Raw genomic sequence first — 16,807 nt, 5'->3', positions numbered from 1 at the left:
CCTCGAAAATAACTCGATTTATCAAAATAACCCGAAATTTTGAATATAACTCGATATATCAAAAGTAACTTGAAATCACGAAAATAACTAGATTTATCGAAATAACGCAAAATATAAAAAAGAAAATAACACGAAATATTAAAAATAACTCAATATATCAAAAATAACTTGAAATTTCTAAAATAACTCGATATATAAAAAATAACTCGAAATCTTAAAAATAACTCGATTTATCAAAATAACTCAAAATATAAAAAACGAAAATAACTTTATATATCAAAAATAACCCGAAACGTTGAAAATAACTCGATATATCAAAAATAACTTGAAATCACGAAAATAACTAGATTTATCGAAATAACTTAAAATATAAAAAAAGAAAATAACACAAAATCTTGAAAATAACTCGATTCATCAAAAATAACTTGAAATCTCGAAAATAACTCGATATATAAAAAATAACTCGAAATCTTAAAAATAACTCGATTTATCAAAATAACTCAAAATATAAAAAACGAAAATAACTTTATATATCAAAAATAACCCGAAACGTTGAAAATAACTCGATATATCAAAAATAACTTGAAATCACGAAAATAACTAGATTTATCGAAATAACTTAAAATATAAAAAAAGAAAATAACACAAAATCTTGAAAATAACTCGATTCATCAAAAATAACTTGAAATCTCGAAAATAACTCGACATTTCTGAAATAACTCGATATATAAAAAATAACTTAAAATCTTGAAAATAATTCAATTTATCGAAATAACTCAAAAATATTGAAAATAAATATATCGATAATATCTCGAAAATAACTATATATTGAAAATAACTCGATATTTAAGAAATAACTTGAAAACATAAAAATATCTGGATATATCAAACTCGATATATAAAGAAATAATTCGAAATCTTGAAAATAACTCGATTTATCAAAATACCTCAAAATATAAAAAACGAAAATAACTTTATATATCAAAAATAACCCGAAACTTTGAATATAACTCAATATATAAAAAATAATTCGAAATCTCGAAAATAACTCGATTTATTAAAATAACTGTAAATATAAAAAACGAATATAACTCGAAATCCTAAAATTACTCGATTTATCAAAATAATTCAAAATATAAAAAACGAAAATAACTCGAAATCTCGAAAATAACTTTACATATCGAAAATAACCCAAAATTTTGAATATAACTCGATATATCAAAAATAACTTTAAATTATGAAAATAACTAGATTTATCGAAATAACTTAAAATATAAAAAAAGAAAATAACACGAAATCTTGAAAATCACTCGATATTTAAAAAATAACTTGAAATCTCGAAAATAACTCGATGTATAAAAAATAACTCGAAATCTCGAAAATAACTCGATTTATCGAAATAACTCAAAATATAAAAAACGAAAATAACTCGAAATCCTAAAATTACTCGATTTATCAAAATAATTCAAAATATAAAAAACGAAAATAACTCGAAATCTCGAAAATAACTTTACATATCGAAAATAACCCAAAATTTTGAATATAACTCGATATATCAAAAATAACTTTAAATTATGAAAATAACTAGATTTATCGAAATAACTTAAAATATAAAAAAAGAAAATAACACGAAATCTTGAAAATCACTCGATATTTAAAAAATAACTTGAAATCTCGAAAATAACTCGATGTATAAAAAATAACTCGAAATCTCGAAAATAACTCGATTTATCGAAATATAGCTCAAAATATAAAAAAAAACAAAAATAATTCAAAATCTCAAAAATTACTCGATATATCGAAATAACTCGATATATCGATAATTATTTGACACATAGTAAATGAATCGATATATCGAGAACAATGCGATACATAGAAAATTGAAAAATACAAATAAAATAATTCGATATATCAATATTAATTAGGTTAAATCGAGATTAAATCGATATATTGAGATATTTTATTTTTAAATTTATTGAATAGCCAAGTGAATAAAAAAGAGGAAGGAATGCGAGATTGTATGAAGGGATATAAAAAAAAGAGAGTTGCGAGGCGCAGGGGAGATTAAGAGGAAGCCACTGTCGTTCTCGAGTTTGGAATTAGTTATTGGTTTAATTAATTTTCTAGGTAGGCAGAAGCCCTTGATAATATTGTATATGTTGGTAATTCTGTGAGAATGAAAGAGAGAGAGAGGGAGGGAGGCCAGTGGTCATCGTATATCGAATTTTCCATACACTGTCTATATCGAACAACTTTGTTGTAAAATTTAGTTTTTTTTTAAATTTATTTTTCTTTCTATTTTTTTCTCTTATTTTGCAACTACTTTCTTTCTTTTTTTTTTGAACGAACACACTTATGTGGAAAAATTCCAACTCAAATACCTTTATCATTCTATTTTGTTGGTATGATGAAAACAAACGGGGAGCGCGAAAATTATTAAAATTCTTGCTTTTAAGTTTTTACATTAAAAGTTAAGATAAAAAAAGGAGAATAAAAAAAATAAAAAATATTCGCATAGTGAAAGAAATTTTTTATTATAAAAATTTTTATTTTCAATTTTTTGTATTTATTTACTTAAAATTATTATTACATTATTATTATATTTTTTAATTTATTTATTTATATGTATGATAATAATTATAATAATAATAATAATAATAATAATAATAATAATAATACCTAATAATTATTGTTATTGTTTTTAGTTTTTAATTATTTTAATTTGTTTTTTTTATTCTTATTCTTATCATTATTATAGTAATTTTAATAATAATACCTAAAATTATAGTTATTATTGTGGTTGTTTCTATTTTTTATTTTTATAATTATTTTAATTTGTGTTTGTTATTTTTATTATTATTATTATTATTATTATTATTATTATTGTAAATATAATTTACATGCTTTTAGTATTTTTCTTTTCCAATGATTTTTTATTAATTTACTGTTTTTTTAACAACTTTTGAATTTTTTCTGTTCATTAATATTTATTGTTATTAATATTTATTATTTATTTAATATTAATATTTATTGTTTATTTTTTATTTCAAATTATTTGTTATTAACATACTGTTTTTTTTATCAAATTTTGAATTTATCTGTTCATTAAAATTTATTGTTTATTTAAAAATATACTTATTTAGAAATATAAAATTATTATTTCTATATTATTTGCATTTTCTCAATTTTTCGCGACTCATTATAAAACAATTTTTACAAATTTCTGTACCATTATAGTATGCACGATCATTGAAGTTATATCACATAAAGTCTCGACAATTGAAGCTAATACAATGTCGATTACGTCATAAAATTACTGACAATTAAAATCTTTAGAATTCAATTACCACTTATTTTTTTCTTTATTTTTTGACTCCTTTATATATAAATTTATTTATATTTAGAAATATGTCACTAAAGTTACGTGAAAATATTTTCTAACAATTTTAACAATATAGTTTTATTTTGTTACTTATTTTCTTTCTTTCACTTCAATTTAAAATGTAGGTAATTTAGCACGGACATGAACCATTTTTTGAAAATAAAAACTGTATGGTCGGCAATAATGGTTCTTCAATCGATAATAATGGTATTTATGTCGGTAACGAAGCATTATTTAGAAAAAAAATAAAAACAGTCGGTAAAGTCGGTAAAAATAGTTCTACAGTCGATAATAAAACTGTAGATGTTGATAACAAATTTTTATCAAAAATTTAAATCATTATTCTCGGTACCTCAAGGTCCCGGATGGAATATTTAACAATTTAGCCCGGACTCGAACCTTTTTTTTGAAAATTAAAATTGTAGCGTCGGTAAGAATACTTAGTCGGTAATAAAACTATCGACGTCGATAACACGTACATTTCTATCAAATATTCAAAAACCATTATTGTCGGTAACTTACGGTTTTAGAAAGAAATTTAAATAATTTAGCAAGGACACGAACCTTTTTTTAATATAAAAATTTCGTCGTCGGTAATAATAGTTTTTCAGTCGATAACAAATCAATTTACATCGGTAACATTTCGAGCCATTCAGCTTTGTAATTTAACACCATGGAGATAATTCAAAAACTATTTAGCACAGAAACAAACCGTCTGTATGCAAAAATTTAAGTGTCGGTAAAAATGTACCTTCAGTCGATAAAGAAAACAATATGTCGGTAAAAATTTCTTCTTCAAAGAAAAATAAATCTTAATATTTATGAATTAATTTACCATTGACAGAGTCATTTTTCAGAAAATATTACCAACAGTCGGTAAAGTACCATTTTAGGACAAAGTACCATTATTAATAAAAACTGATTTCGTCAATAAATAAATTACCAACAGACAATCCTGGCAATCAAGAACACTATAAATTTACTAAAAAAAAATCATTACTAACTTAAAGAAAGTAATAAAAATGGTAAAATTATATTGTCGGTAAAGTAGAATTTTGTTAAAAGAAACTGTTTTATCGATTGATAATAATAAAAACGATGAAAACAAATATAAAATGAAGGGTAACTTTTTTTTAATGGCTCGTTGGAGTAAGAAAAACGGCAACTGACGAAAAAAAAAGATAAGGATCTCTTCTCCAATGGTAAGCAAGAAGTTGGTTTGAGGTTTAATGGGTTGTTGTGGGAGGTGGGCGGAAATGGAGGTAGAAAAGAGTCTCAACAGAAAGAGTTCGATGCACTTTTCTTGAGCAAACAGCTCGATATGAAGTTAGGTTCTTAAAGCTCTCCTTTTTGCCCTCTCAGATTTCAATGCCTTATACATATATATATACGTACATATACACATCGTTTATATCGTGATAAAAATATTTTTTTTATCTCGTTCTGCGTTTCCTTTCAAACACACAGTAGGTCTTTATCACTTTGGCAAATTTGTTCGCTTCCCCTCGTATATAAAAAATTTTTTTTTACCCAAAAAGTGCTTATTTGATTCATTAAAAAAATAAATTTTTAAAAAAATCATACTTTTTTTTCGACTAATTTTGTAAAAATAATTTTTGTTTTAAAACTAATTTTTTTTAAACTATTTTTTTAAAAGTAATTTAAATGTTACAACTAATTTTTTTAAAACTATTTTTTTAAAAGCAATTTTAATGTTACAACTAATTTTTTAAAAAATAATTTATATTTTAAATTCAATGTTATAAAAATAATTTATTTAAAAAGAAAATATTCTTTCAATTTATTTAGAAAAGAATTTTTTATTAATTTTATTAATTAAATTTTACTTTGAAAATTAAATATAGTTTCATATAATTAAAATTAAAACATTCTAATTTCGTTAATGATGTCTTAGAACATTTTTTTTTAAATAATTGTCAAATTATAATTAAATAAATAGATTTCCTTTAATTTTTATATTGCCATCAATCGGTAAAGTGGATAACAATTTTATCGACCGTCGGTAATGTAGAAAACCTTTTTTTTTAAGTTAAAAATTGCTGTATTTAACGAAAAATATTTCTTCGGTAATAATTATAATTAATATTTTAATAAAAAATAATGATAATCTATTAATTAAGGTGTAACGAAAAATAATTTAAAAAATAATTAATTTGTTATTAAAAAAAAAAATTTTTTCTTTTTGTTACAGAACGAAAACTTTTTGTTGGTATGCTTTCGAAGAAGTACACGGAAAATGATGTACGAAATATGTTCGGCGTTTTTGGTACAATTGAGGAATGTTCTGTATTACGTGACAATGGACAAAGCAAAGGTTGCGCATTCGTGACATTCTCCAGTAAACAGTCGGCCATTAATGCAAGCAAGACCCTTCATCACTCCCAAACAATGGAGGTGAGTGACTAAAAAAAAAACTATATTTCCTCTTTTTCTTTATTTTTGAATAATAAATTTAAATCATTATTGGCTGAGGAGAAAATGAAAATTATTTTTTGTCGATAAAGTAGATCCTTCTTTTTTAATTATATTAATTTTATTGTAAAAATTAGGAACCATTTTTATTTCTCTTGTGAAAAGGAAACATAAACGAAAAAAAGAGATTTTTTTTATTGATTAATGGTAAAGTAGATCACATTTTTATCATCAGTTGGTATAACAGAAAATACCAATTGAATGTTTTCAAATTCAGTTAAAAGAATATACCTTTCTTCAGAGAATAAAAAGAAAGATTTAACAGGTATTTTTAACTTCAATTGATAAAGTAGATCACATTTTTATCGACAATCGGTAAAACAGAAAATACATTTAATTGAATATTATTATGTTATTCACAAAAATAACTTTTACTGAAAAAATTAAGTCCTTTAAGCAAAAAAAAAATATTTTTTTCTTTAGAAACACTTTTTAAATTATATTTCTACTATTATCATAAAAGCATAAAATTTATTCTTCCATAAATAAAAGTTTTAAATTGAAGGCATTAAATGTGGATTTTCATTTTTTTTCTATTGTTGTGTAAAGCTTTTTGCATCACAGATAGCGGACATTGGCCAGGTGCCAAAATGTTCAATATAACATTTGTACATTCACGCCTCGACTACTCACCTCCCAGTAATACTAAATTAGCTTTTAAACAAAAAATCGAAAAAAAAGAAAAACGAAAAAAAAATCATTGACTCTCGAACAATGTCTTCTTGAAATACACAATTGACCTTTACTTTTAGAATTTTATTTCGATGTATAAAAATAAATTTTTTCACTATTTCAATTAGCTTTCCATTGTATTTTTTTTTTTTTTTGAAAATTTAAAAATTGAATTTTTTTTATTTTTCTTCAAATTCAAAGATTAATTTAACATTAGCAAATATAAGAGAAGGGATTTTTTTCTATAATATATGCTGTCGATAAAGTAGATATTTGCTTTAATTGGTAAAGTAAACAATATATTTATCAACAATCGACAAAGTAAATTACATATTTAGAAGAAAATAAATTTTTTAAAATTTATAATATTTTTTCACATTTTTTTCTAAATTCTTAAAATTAATAATTTTCATCTTTTTTTTCCTCTTTGTACAAACACATGATTGGAGACAAGTTCATTGCTAATGGGATTACATCTAATTCAAATGTCGAAATTCACATTGCAGTGCCAAGGCGAAAAATAGTCTCAGTTGCAATTTCATTTTAATATCATGAATATTTCCAGCTATGAGAGTTCCTCGAACTCACTCGACCCAATATGACAACGTTCAACTTCGTTTCAACCATTTTTAACGTTTTCAAACATTTTTCCAAATCCAAGATCAAATTCCATTTAAATTTCAAAGCTTGTGTGAATATTTTTTTTTAAATGACAAAAAGAAATTTTTAATGTAAATTTTTAAATAATTTTTTCTTTTTAAATATTTGTGGTAAAATTTGTTTCTATTTTTTCATTATCGATAAGGAAGATTACTATTTTATTGACAGTCGGTAAAAGGTATTTTCCAAAAAAGAATTGTAAAATATTATTTACCTATAAAATAATAACTACCGATAACAAAAAAATACCTGTTATCGACGGTCGGCAATGAGAACATCTATTTTATCATCAGTCGGTAAAACTCTTTTCTCTTTAATCTCAAAGAGTCGTAAAGTATTAAAAATGTCAATATTTGTAAAATATTATCCATCTATTAAAACATTATCTATCATTAATGAAAAGAACTATTATCGAAAGTCGATAATTAGGACTACTATTTTATCATCGGTCGTTAAAATGTTTTTTTTCCTTTTAACATTAAAAAGGGTAAGGAATGTAAAATTTCGATTATCGTACAAGTCTATTGATAATAGAAAAACCATTATCGACAATCGGTAATGAAGATCACTATTTTATCGTCAGTTGGTAAACGATTTTTTTCTTAAATTTTGAAATAATTGTAAAATATTATCGAAATTTTTGTTATTTTTATTTTTTTTTATTATTTTTTTACAATGAGAATGTTTTCTTTCAAAACGAGATAAAAATATATTCCAAAGAAAAATTTAAAAAAAGAATAAAATTTTATTATAGAAAATGAATTTTTACATTTTTTCCTGACCTGGAGAAATTAATGAAAAAAAAGGAAAAGAAAGTAGTTGAAGAAAAATTAAAAAGAAATGTTAAGAATACTTTTCTCGCTTGCATCATCATTTTTTAAGGGACGTCCCGTCGACCGTTGCATATAGTTGACGTGAGATTAAACTTTTCTGGTCCTTACTTTGCTATTCCATTTCGTCCCGTGCAATAGTCATGATGCACTTGGAGAAATGTTGAGAGGAGAGAGAGATCCTTTCACCAAACCACTTCTATACAGTTATATGCAAAGCTTGGGAAAAACGAAACGGTAGCGAGAATTTCATGTGACTCCCGGAGAATCTCGAAAAATCACCCAATCAAACTGTAAATCTTGACTTTTATACTCTCTCTCTCCTTCTTTTTTTTTTCTCTCTCCCTCTCTTTACCTATTTTATTTCATCGATTTTAAATATTTACATTCGTTTTTATTGGGGCACGAAACATTTTTTCTATTTAATTTTGTTAGAATACTTATTTATTTACGATTTTAATGCTAAATGACCAATACCGATAGTCGATAAAATAGAAAACTAATTTACCAACAATAAAATTTTTTATTTCATTAGAATATTTATTTATTTAGAATTTTTCAATTTTATTTTTTAGTAAAAGTTTACTTATACCGACAGTCGATAACGTGGAAAACTATTTTACCAACAGTAGAAAATTCATTTCGTCAAAATTCTTATTTTTTTGAAGTTTAATGTCAAATGTACTTATACCAATAACCGAGAACATAGAAAACTACTTTACTAACAGTAAACAGTTTAATTTCGTTAAAATTTCTATTTATTTTGAAGTTTCATGCAAATTGCACTTATACCGATCGTCGATAATGTGGAAAACTGATTTACGAAGAGTACAACTTTTTTTTATTTCATTAAAATACTTATCTATTAACGATTTTTTAATTCACTTTTATATTTAGTGAAATATTGACTTATACCGATAATCGATAAAATAGAAAACTACTTTACCACTATACAAATTTAATTTTGTTAAAATTCTTGTTTGTTTTGAAGTGTAATGCAAAATACACCTATGCCGATGGTCGATAAAGTAGAAAACTAATGCATTAACAGTAGGTAAAGAACTATCACCGTCGGTAATGTAGAAACCTGTCGAAAAATTATACACAGAAATTAAAAAAAAAATGCAGTGGCACTTAGTTTATACCTAAAGAATTTAAATTCTATAAAAAATTTGTTATTATCACTAACAGTCTTTGAGAAAACCAGTCGAAAAAATAAAAAATTGCTAAAAATCATTTTTTTCCTCTAAGTTACCAAATTCAAACTTGAGAACCACTGTTTCTTTTCAATTTCCATTTAATAGAAGAAAAAAATAGTATTCCTTCATAATAATAAATTTTCACTGAATTACTTTTTCCTCTATTGACAATAATTTATATTTAGACACCAAAAAAAAATGAAAGAAAAATTTAACTATTAAAACACGTAATGTTAAGCAAAGTAGATAGAATTGAAAAAGAAAAAGAAAAATTGTTCTCACATCATTTTTCGTAATTGGTTTTCTCCAAAGGGTTACTATATAATATAAGGAGGAATACATATACGGATCTTTTATATTCTCCTCCCCCCTTTCTTCCTCCTCCTCAGCCAATGGTATGAAAATCTCATAAGGTCGAAAGTTATGGGTACTTACGGTATTCCAATTTAACGAACGAATTCTCTCTCAAACTTGGTATATATCTATATATGTGTATGTGTGTGTCTGTATGTTTTTAGGGCTGCTCGGCACCTCTAGTCGTAAAATTCGCGGATACGCAAAAAGAAAAGGAGCAAAAGAGAATGCAACAAATCCAGGCGAATCTCTGGAATATTGCTGGTGTCAATATGACGCCACACTATCTAACGACAACGGTAAGTCAAAAAAGAAAAAAAAATTTTATATTTACCCGATTTTTCCTTTTTTAAATATTGTAGAAAAAAATTACAAATTTTGAAAAAAAATAATATTGTAATTATTTTTGTTTATATTCACAATTTAGAATTATTTGAGCAAAAAATGTATACCGACAACTGGTAAAAGAGAAAACTGTATTATCGTCAGTCGGTAATGAAGATAACTCTTTTATTAACAGTCGGTAAATGGTTTTTTCTCTCTTAAAAATTAAAATAATTGCAAAGTACCATCTAATTATAATAAAACTATTATTTTGTGAAATAATATTTATACCTACAGTTGCTAAAAGAGAAAACTGTATTATCGTCAGTCGGTAATAGACAATTATCAACTTTTTCATGGCTCTTCTTTTTTATTTTTACATCAAATGACGACACAGTTACAAAATATTTTGTTTTTCCTTATTCGAGAAATTCCCCACTTTTTTTAATTGTTATCGACATTCGATAATGAAGATTACTTTTTTTTATTAACAGTCTTTAAACGACAATCGATCATGCAGACTGTTGTCGACGACTATAACACTGAAAAGAAAATCCATTATCGACAGTCGATAATGCAGACTGTTACTTTACCAGCAGTCGGTATGTTTTCTTACCATCGGTTGATAATTTAAAAAAATTTCCAACAGAATGAAGCATTGGCGCCTACGTCGCTGCAGCTTTTACAGCAATTACAAGCGACGTCAAGTGCAGCAACGCCTGTGGCCGCTAATGCCGGTGCAAATGCACTTTCAAGTGTACAACATCAATTACTTCTGCAGCAACATTTGGGTCTTGGTGCTGCAACAGCGGCAACAGCAGCGCCCGCTGCAATACCAACACAACCGGAAATAAGTCCGGCAAATTTACAAAGTCTCGCGACACTTGCGTCATTGAGCAATAGCGCCGGTGAGTATGGTTAGTATCTCTCAAGCTTCTTATTTTATTATTTTCTTCAAATTTATATTTAAAAAAAAGAAACAAAGAATCATTTTTTTCTGTTAAAATTCATTTTTTTGTAATAAAATTAATCTTTTTTGTTTAAATTAATTTTTTTTTTAATTGCACTTTATAATTTTATTATCGACGGTACTTGAAAAAGGGAACTTCTTTACCGGCTGTAGGCAGAAAAAGAATTTCTTTACCGAAATGAGTTTCCTTGTAGGTAAAAGGAAACTTTGTTTGCCTACTGTAGGTAAAAAAGGAACTTCTTTACAGCTGTTGGTGAAAAAGGGAATTTCTTTACCGATTGTAGGCAAAATGAAATTTCTTTACCGATTGTATTTTATTGTATATAATTTCTTTTCCAACAGTCGATAATGATAATATTTTTACTGTTACTAAATGAACTATTGTTTATTGTTCCCTTTTCTCTTGTTCTCTAAGTGTAATATTTTAGGTAAAACCGTAAAAGAGAAAAGAGTTTTATCAACAGTCGGCGGATAAAAGTTAAATTATCGACTGTAGATAAAGAAGAAAACTGATGTACCAACAGTCGATAATATTTATTTTTTAATTTATTGTCAGTCGATAAATTTGTATCTTTACTTACTTGTCACTAAACGTCAAATTAGATTTAAAAAACACTTAAAAAAACATTTTCAAATAAAATTTAATTTCACTATACTAATCAATTTTGAAAATTTTTTTTTGTATTTTTATTTGCAAACATGAATATTGTTTTATTTTTTTCTATTATTCAACATAAACGTTTGGGAAACGAAACAACTGAACAATAGATTTAATAATAGGGTATTTATTATTTTTCTTTTATTCTTATTTTACAGCAAACGCCGGTGTCACGCCAATGAGTGTGCAAAATCTTGTGACCCTAGCAGCGATGACAGGCGGAAACGGTAACCTTCAAGTTTCGCCAAACAGTGAGTAGAACAAAAAAATTAAAAAATAAAAAAAAATTTATTTTTATTCCTAAATTTTATTTTTTTAATTAAAAATATTTTTTCCATTTTGAACATTTCTACGTAATAAAATATTTTCAATAATCAAACATTTTTGTGTTTAAAAACAAATCGATGCATCGAAATATTGACTTTTAATCGAATCGAGATTAATCGAATTGAAATCAATCGAAAAAAAAATTCTGTGATTCAAACTGTATTTGATATATCGAATTATTTTAATTTTTTATTATTTATTTAATTATTTATTATACAAAAAACTATTGAAATATCAAAATATTCGACATACCGAAACTATCGATATATCAATATTATTAAAATATCGAAACTATGAATTCATAAAATATTTGCAACGTTAAAATATACGAAAAATGAATCGAAAAACTATCGAAATATTAAACTTTTCTTTTTATTAAAACTATCCAAGTATCGAATTTCCTAATTTATCGAAACTATCGATTTATCGAATTTATCGATTAGTGAACACTATTGAAGTATCAAATTTTGTGAAATATTGAAATATTGAATTTCTTTTTTTATTGAAACGCAATCGAAGTTTCGAACTCCGCAAAATATCAAAACTATCGAAGTATTAAATTTTTTGTTTTATCGAAACTATCGAAGTATCGAATTTTTCAAAACTTAAAAACTATCGAAGTACTGAATTTTTCCATTTATCGAAACTATCGAAATATTTAATTTCTCGATTTGTATAGAATTTATCGAAATTTAAAAATCTATCGAAACTATCGAAGTATCGAATTTCTCGATTTTTCGATATTTTTGTAAAAATAGTAAATTTTTTTAATATAATTGTAATTTTTTGACTTTTTTAGTGTTTTTTTTGTCTAATAATTAATTTTTTTTTATACAGAGAAAATTATGTGTCAGTAATTATTATAATTTTTTTTTCCAATGATTTTAGGATAATTATAATAATATAAATGAATACAATGTTTCAGCGCTAAGTGGATTGGCGAATTCTTCAGCAGGTATGTCGCTATGTACGTGTCGCATTGCCTGGTACAGTATTAACCATTACTAAATTAGTTTCTAACCTAATTTTCGTCGACTTCTAACTTGTAACGACGATCTCACCAATTATTGCGAGCTTTCAACCTCCCCCTCGAAACCCTGTCCCCCTCTTTCTCCTTTCTATGCCACCATCTCATTCCCTCCCAACCCATTGAAATCTTCCCAATTCGCGACTTCGTTGAAAATTCAATTTAACAAATAGTTTCACTCTCTCTATCTCTGTCTCTCTCTCTCTCTCTCTTCTTTCACTGATGAATGAATAATTATCTCTCAATCAGAAAATAATTTAATTTCCACTTATTTTAATTTGAAAAGAATTTAATTTGATTTATTTTCAATTGTAAATTTTAGTAATTAATTTTTATTTTGTAATTTTATTTTTGTTTTCATTATTTTACTTACATATAAATTAATTTTTTTCTAATTTGAATTTGAATTTTAGTTTTTACTTTCATTTTTTTAATTATTTGTCAAAATATTTTTCAATTTAATTTAAAACATTTTTTTAAACATTTTGTTTCATTAATACGAATTATAAATAAAGAAAATAATGAAAAATAGTAAAAATAATAATAATAATAATAATAGGTAATAATAAACAATAATAATAAATTATAATAAATAACAATAATAGATAATAATAAATAAATTAAATTCATTATTATCAATATTAAAAAAATTAAGTTAAAAAAATTCGAAAAAGTAACATTTTTATTAAAATTTTTAAAATACATTTTTTTATAAACTATATTTTCAAGTGGAATTAAATGTATTTTGTTATGCAAAATGAATAAAACTTAAACGCATTATTAATTAGTTATTAATATTAATTATTAGTTAATTAATTTATATTTATTAGACAATATTCATGTTTCTAACTAAATAAAAAAATAAATAAATAATAGTTAATTAATATTAAGTAGGCAATATTAATTAATTATTATTAAGTAGACAATATTAATTAATTATTATTAATTAGATAAAATTAATTAGTTAATATTAACTAGTTAATATAAGTTAATTATTATTTTTTTTAATTCAATTAATTCTTTTTATTAATTTTAATAATTTTTCTAATTAATTATTTAATTTAATAAGTATTTTTATCGTTCTATAACACTGAAAAGTTAATTTATTTGATTAAAATAACAAATTACTTGTCTATTGGCAAAGAATAAATTACTTTGAATAAATTTTTATTTTTTTTTAAATAAATTTTTTCAGTGTATTTATATTAGAAAAATTGGTATTTTTAAATTCTCAAGAATTAAAAAACGAAAACTCAGTGAATTAAAATTAAAAAATATAATAGAATTTATTAAATAAATATAAAAAAGTGACTAAGTAAATGTAAAAAAAGTTACTAAATAATTATAAAAAAAAGTTACTAAATAAATATAAAAAAGTTACTAAATAAATATAAAAAAAGTTACTAAATAAATATAAAAAAAAGTTACTAAATAAATATAAAAGTAAATAAATTAATAAATATAAAAGAAAGTTTAATAAATAAATAAAAAAACAGTTAATAGAAATAAATAAATAATAAAAAATAGTTAATAAACTTTATTTAACAATAAGTAACAATTTAGAGAAAACGAGAGACTATTTTCCCTCTTTCCTTTTTTTAAACAGAATATTATCTAGAATTTAGATTTATAGAAGTAGTTTTCTTTATGTAGAAAAAAAATTAGTTTTTATAAAATTTAAAAGAAATGTCTTTTAACAAAATTTTGTTTCTTTCTTTTTTTCTACCCTTAAAATGGGAATAGCTGCCCTTTTAGGAAAAACTGCAAATACAGGTGAGAAAAAAAAATTGTAAAAAAAAATGGTTGTTTAGTTCTTTTATCCTCAAGTTGTTTATAATGTATTCCTAAAAATGCTAATTTTTTTTCTAAAAAGAAAGCTGCTTGTATAGAATTTTCGTTTTTCCTTAATATTCGTCTATTATATGTTTTAATATTAATAATTTATTTACTACCGAATTTTTTAAAATAATAAATTTATATATATATATATAGTACCTACTTCGAACCGTAAATGTTTGTTTAAACAATATAATAAACAAATTTATATTATATTATATTACATTATATTACATTATATATAATATATAATTATAATATAAATAAATACGTATTTATATATTTTTTATAATATTACATAATATATAAAAAATATATTTATTTATATACACATTTTTATATTATTATAATATAAATAAAATTTTTCATTTTTTGTGATTAATTTGGATATTTTTTAATTTAAAACTTTTTGCTAATTTGCAAGTTTTGTGTTCTCGAAAGCATGACAATGGCTTTGTCTAGATTTTCACAGAGTTTATTAACAAAGAGGAATTTTTTCCTCTATTTAATTTCTTTTTTTTTATTGCTATTTGCTAATTTGCATTAATTTTAATTAACTTTCATTTATTTGTCATTCATTTGTAAATATTCAGTTAATATCTTGAAACATTTAATTTACATAAACAAATATGAAAATAAAACTATTATTATTATAATTTTTATTTTTACTATTGTTTATTACTATTTATTGTTATTTAATTCGTTTATTATTATTTGTGCCCTTGGTGGTCGAAAATAAATTTCATAAATCAAGATAGAAGGCCGTTAATTAAATTATTAATTAATTTTAATTTTATTTTATTATTATTATTAATATTATTATTTTTACTTTATTATTATTATTATAAATATTATTATTTTTAAATTGTTATTATTGTTTTTCTATTATTATTATTATTATTAAAAATACTAATTATTATTACTATTTTATTAACACAAATTATTAATTAATTATTTGAAAAATTTTTAATATTTTTAAAATTGCTGAGAGAAATATTGAGGCCTCTAAAAATTATTTTTCTTGTACAAAAATATAAACTGAAGAAAGAAAAAAATTTATTATTTACACTATAAGAAAAAAAAGAGATTTGATAAATTTGATAAATCTGAAAATTAACTATTTTTTATAATTGATAATTATTAATTATTGAAAAATTCAAAATTTTATTAAAGGGTCCACTGGAGGTAGTTTGAGTCCTGTTACGTCCCTTGCGCTCAATTCCTTGACGGGAACTCCCTTAAACGGACTACAGGACACAATAAGCAATGCTTACTCCAGTTTGCAACAATACGCAGGTAATAATTTTTTTTTATCTTCAAAAAAAAAAAAAAAAAAAATTATCAAAATTTCATCCATATCGAATATTCTAAACATTTTTTTCATATTAAAAAAACAAAAGAAACAGTGAATTTAAATTTTATTGATTCAAATTTCGCGCCAATTATTGTGTAAATTATTTTTGGCGGGAAATTTAAAGTCTTACTTATTTCGATAATTATTTTCATTTAAATTTTATTTTTATTAGCTTTTATTTTTGGAAAAATTAAATTAGTAAAATCAAATATTATTTTTTAAAACAGGAATAAACAAAAAACAGAATTTAAACTTTTTTAATTTCAAATTTCGCGCCAATATTGTAGAAAATATAGAAAATATAATTATTTACAGGAAATTTAAAGTCCTTTTTAGTTTAATTTTTTTTTTATTTTAGAAAAAAATTAATTTATTTAAATTATAACATTTTTGATAACAAAATACAAAACAAGAAACAAATTAAAAATTTTTTGTTGATTTTAAATTTCGCGCCAATATTGCATAAAAATATTACTGGCGGGAAATTTAAAGTTTTTTCCGATTATTTTAGAAAAAATTGAAATTGTTTTAATCTGTTTTCCAACTCGAAGAAAAAGAAAAACTCTTCAAATTTTTAAAAATAAAGTATTGAAACAAAAAAAAATAATTATTATGAAAATTAATAAATCTGCGTCTTATAAAGCACTCATTGGAAAGACGACAGTGACTGTGGAAAAGAAAGAATTACATAGTGAGTAATTTATTAGAAGAAAGTTTTTTT

The 16,807-nt window shown here is 23.2% G+C and overlaps 1 protein-coding gene across 6 annotated transcripts in view; it reads left to right on the top strand.

Moving 5' to 3' along the window:
- Positions 1-16,807, top strand: part of LOC122503616 (CUGBP Elav-like family member 2) — a 261,334-nt gene that overhangs the window by 219,595 nt on the left and 24,932 nt on the right. For 5 of the 6 annotated variants that reach the window (XR_006301763.1, XM_043614233.1, XM_043614232.1 and 2 more), the window contains 6 exons: positions 5,595-5,797; positions 9,755-9,889; positions 10,564-10,831; positions 11,701-11,793; positions 12,795-12,836; positions 15,906-16,028. Coding sequence is in view for 5 of the 6 variants with exons in the window: in XM_043614233.1 (XP_043470168.1) it covers positions 5,595-5,797; positions 9,755-9,889; positions 10,564-10,831; positions 11,701-11,793; positions 12,795-12,836; positions 15,906-16,028 (864 nt within the window). In the remaining variant the exon portion in view is untranslated. The remainder of the gene's footprint in view (positions 1-5,594; positions 5,798-9,754; positions 9,890-10,563; positions 10,832-11,700; positions 11,794-12,794; positions 12,837-15,905; positions 16,029-16,807) is intronic. The other variant, XM_043614235.1, reaches the window with a different exon arrangement.

This window comes from Leptopilina heterotoma, unplaced genomic scaffold, assembly GCF_015476425.1.
Source record: "Leptopilina heterotoma isolate Lh14 unplaced genomic scaffold, ASM1547642v1 Lhet_265, whole genome shotgun sequence".
Taxonomy (NCBI): Eukaryota; Metazoa; Arthropoda; class Insecta; order Hymenoptera; family Figitidae; genus Leptopilina; species Leptopilina heterotoma.
This window is presented reverse-complemented; position numbering and strand designations above follow the sequence as displayed.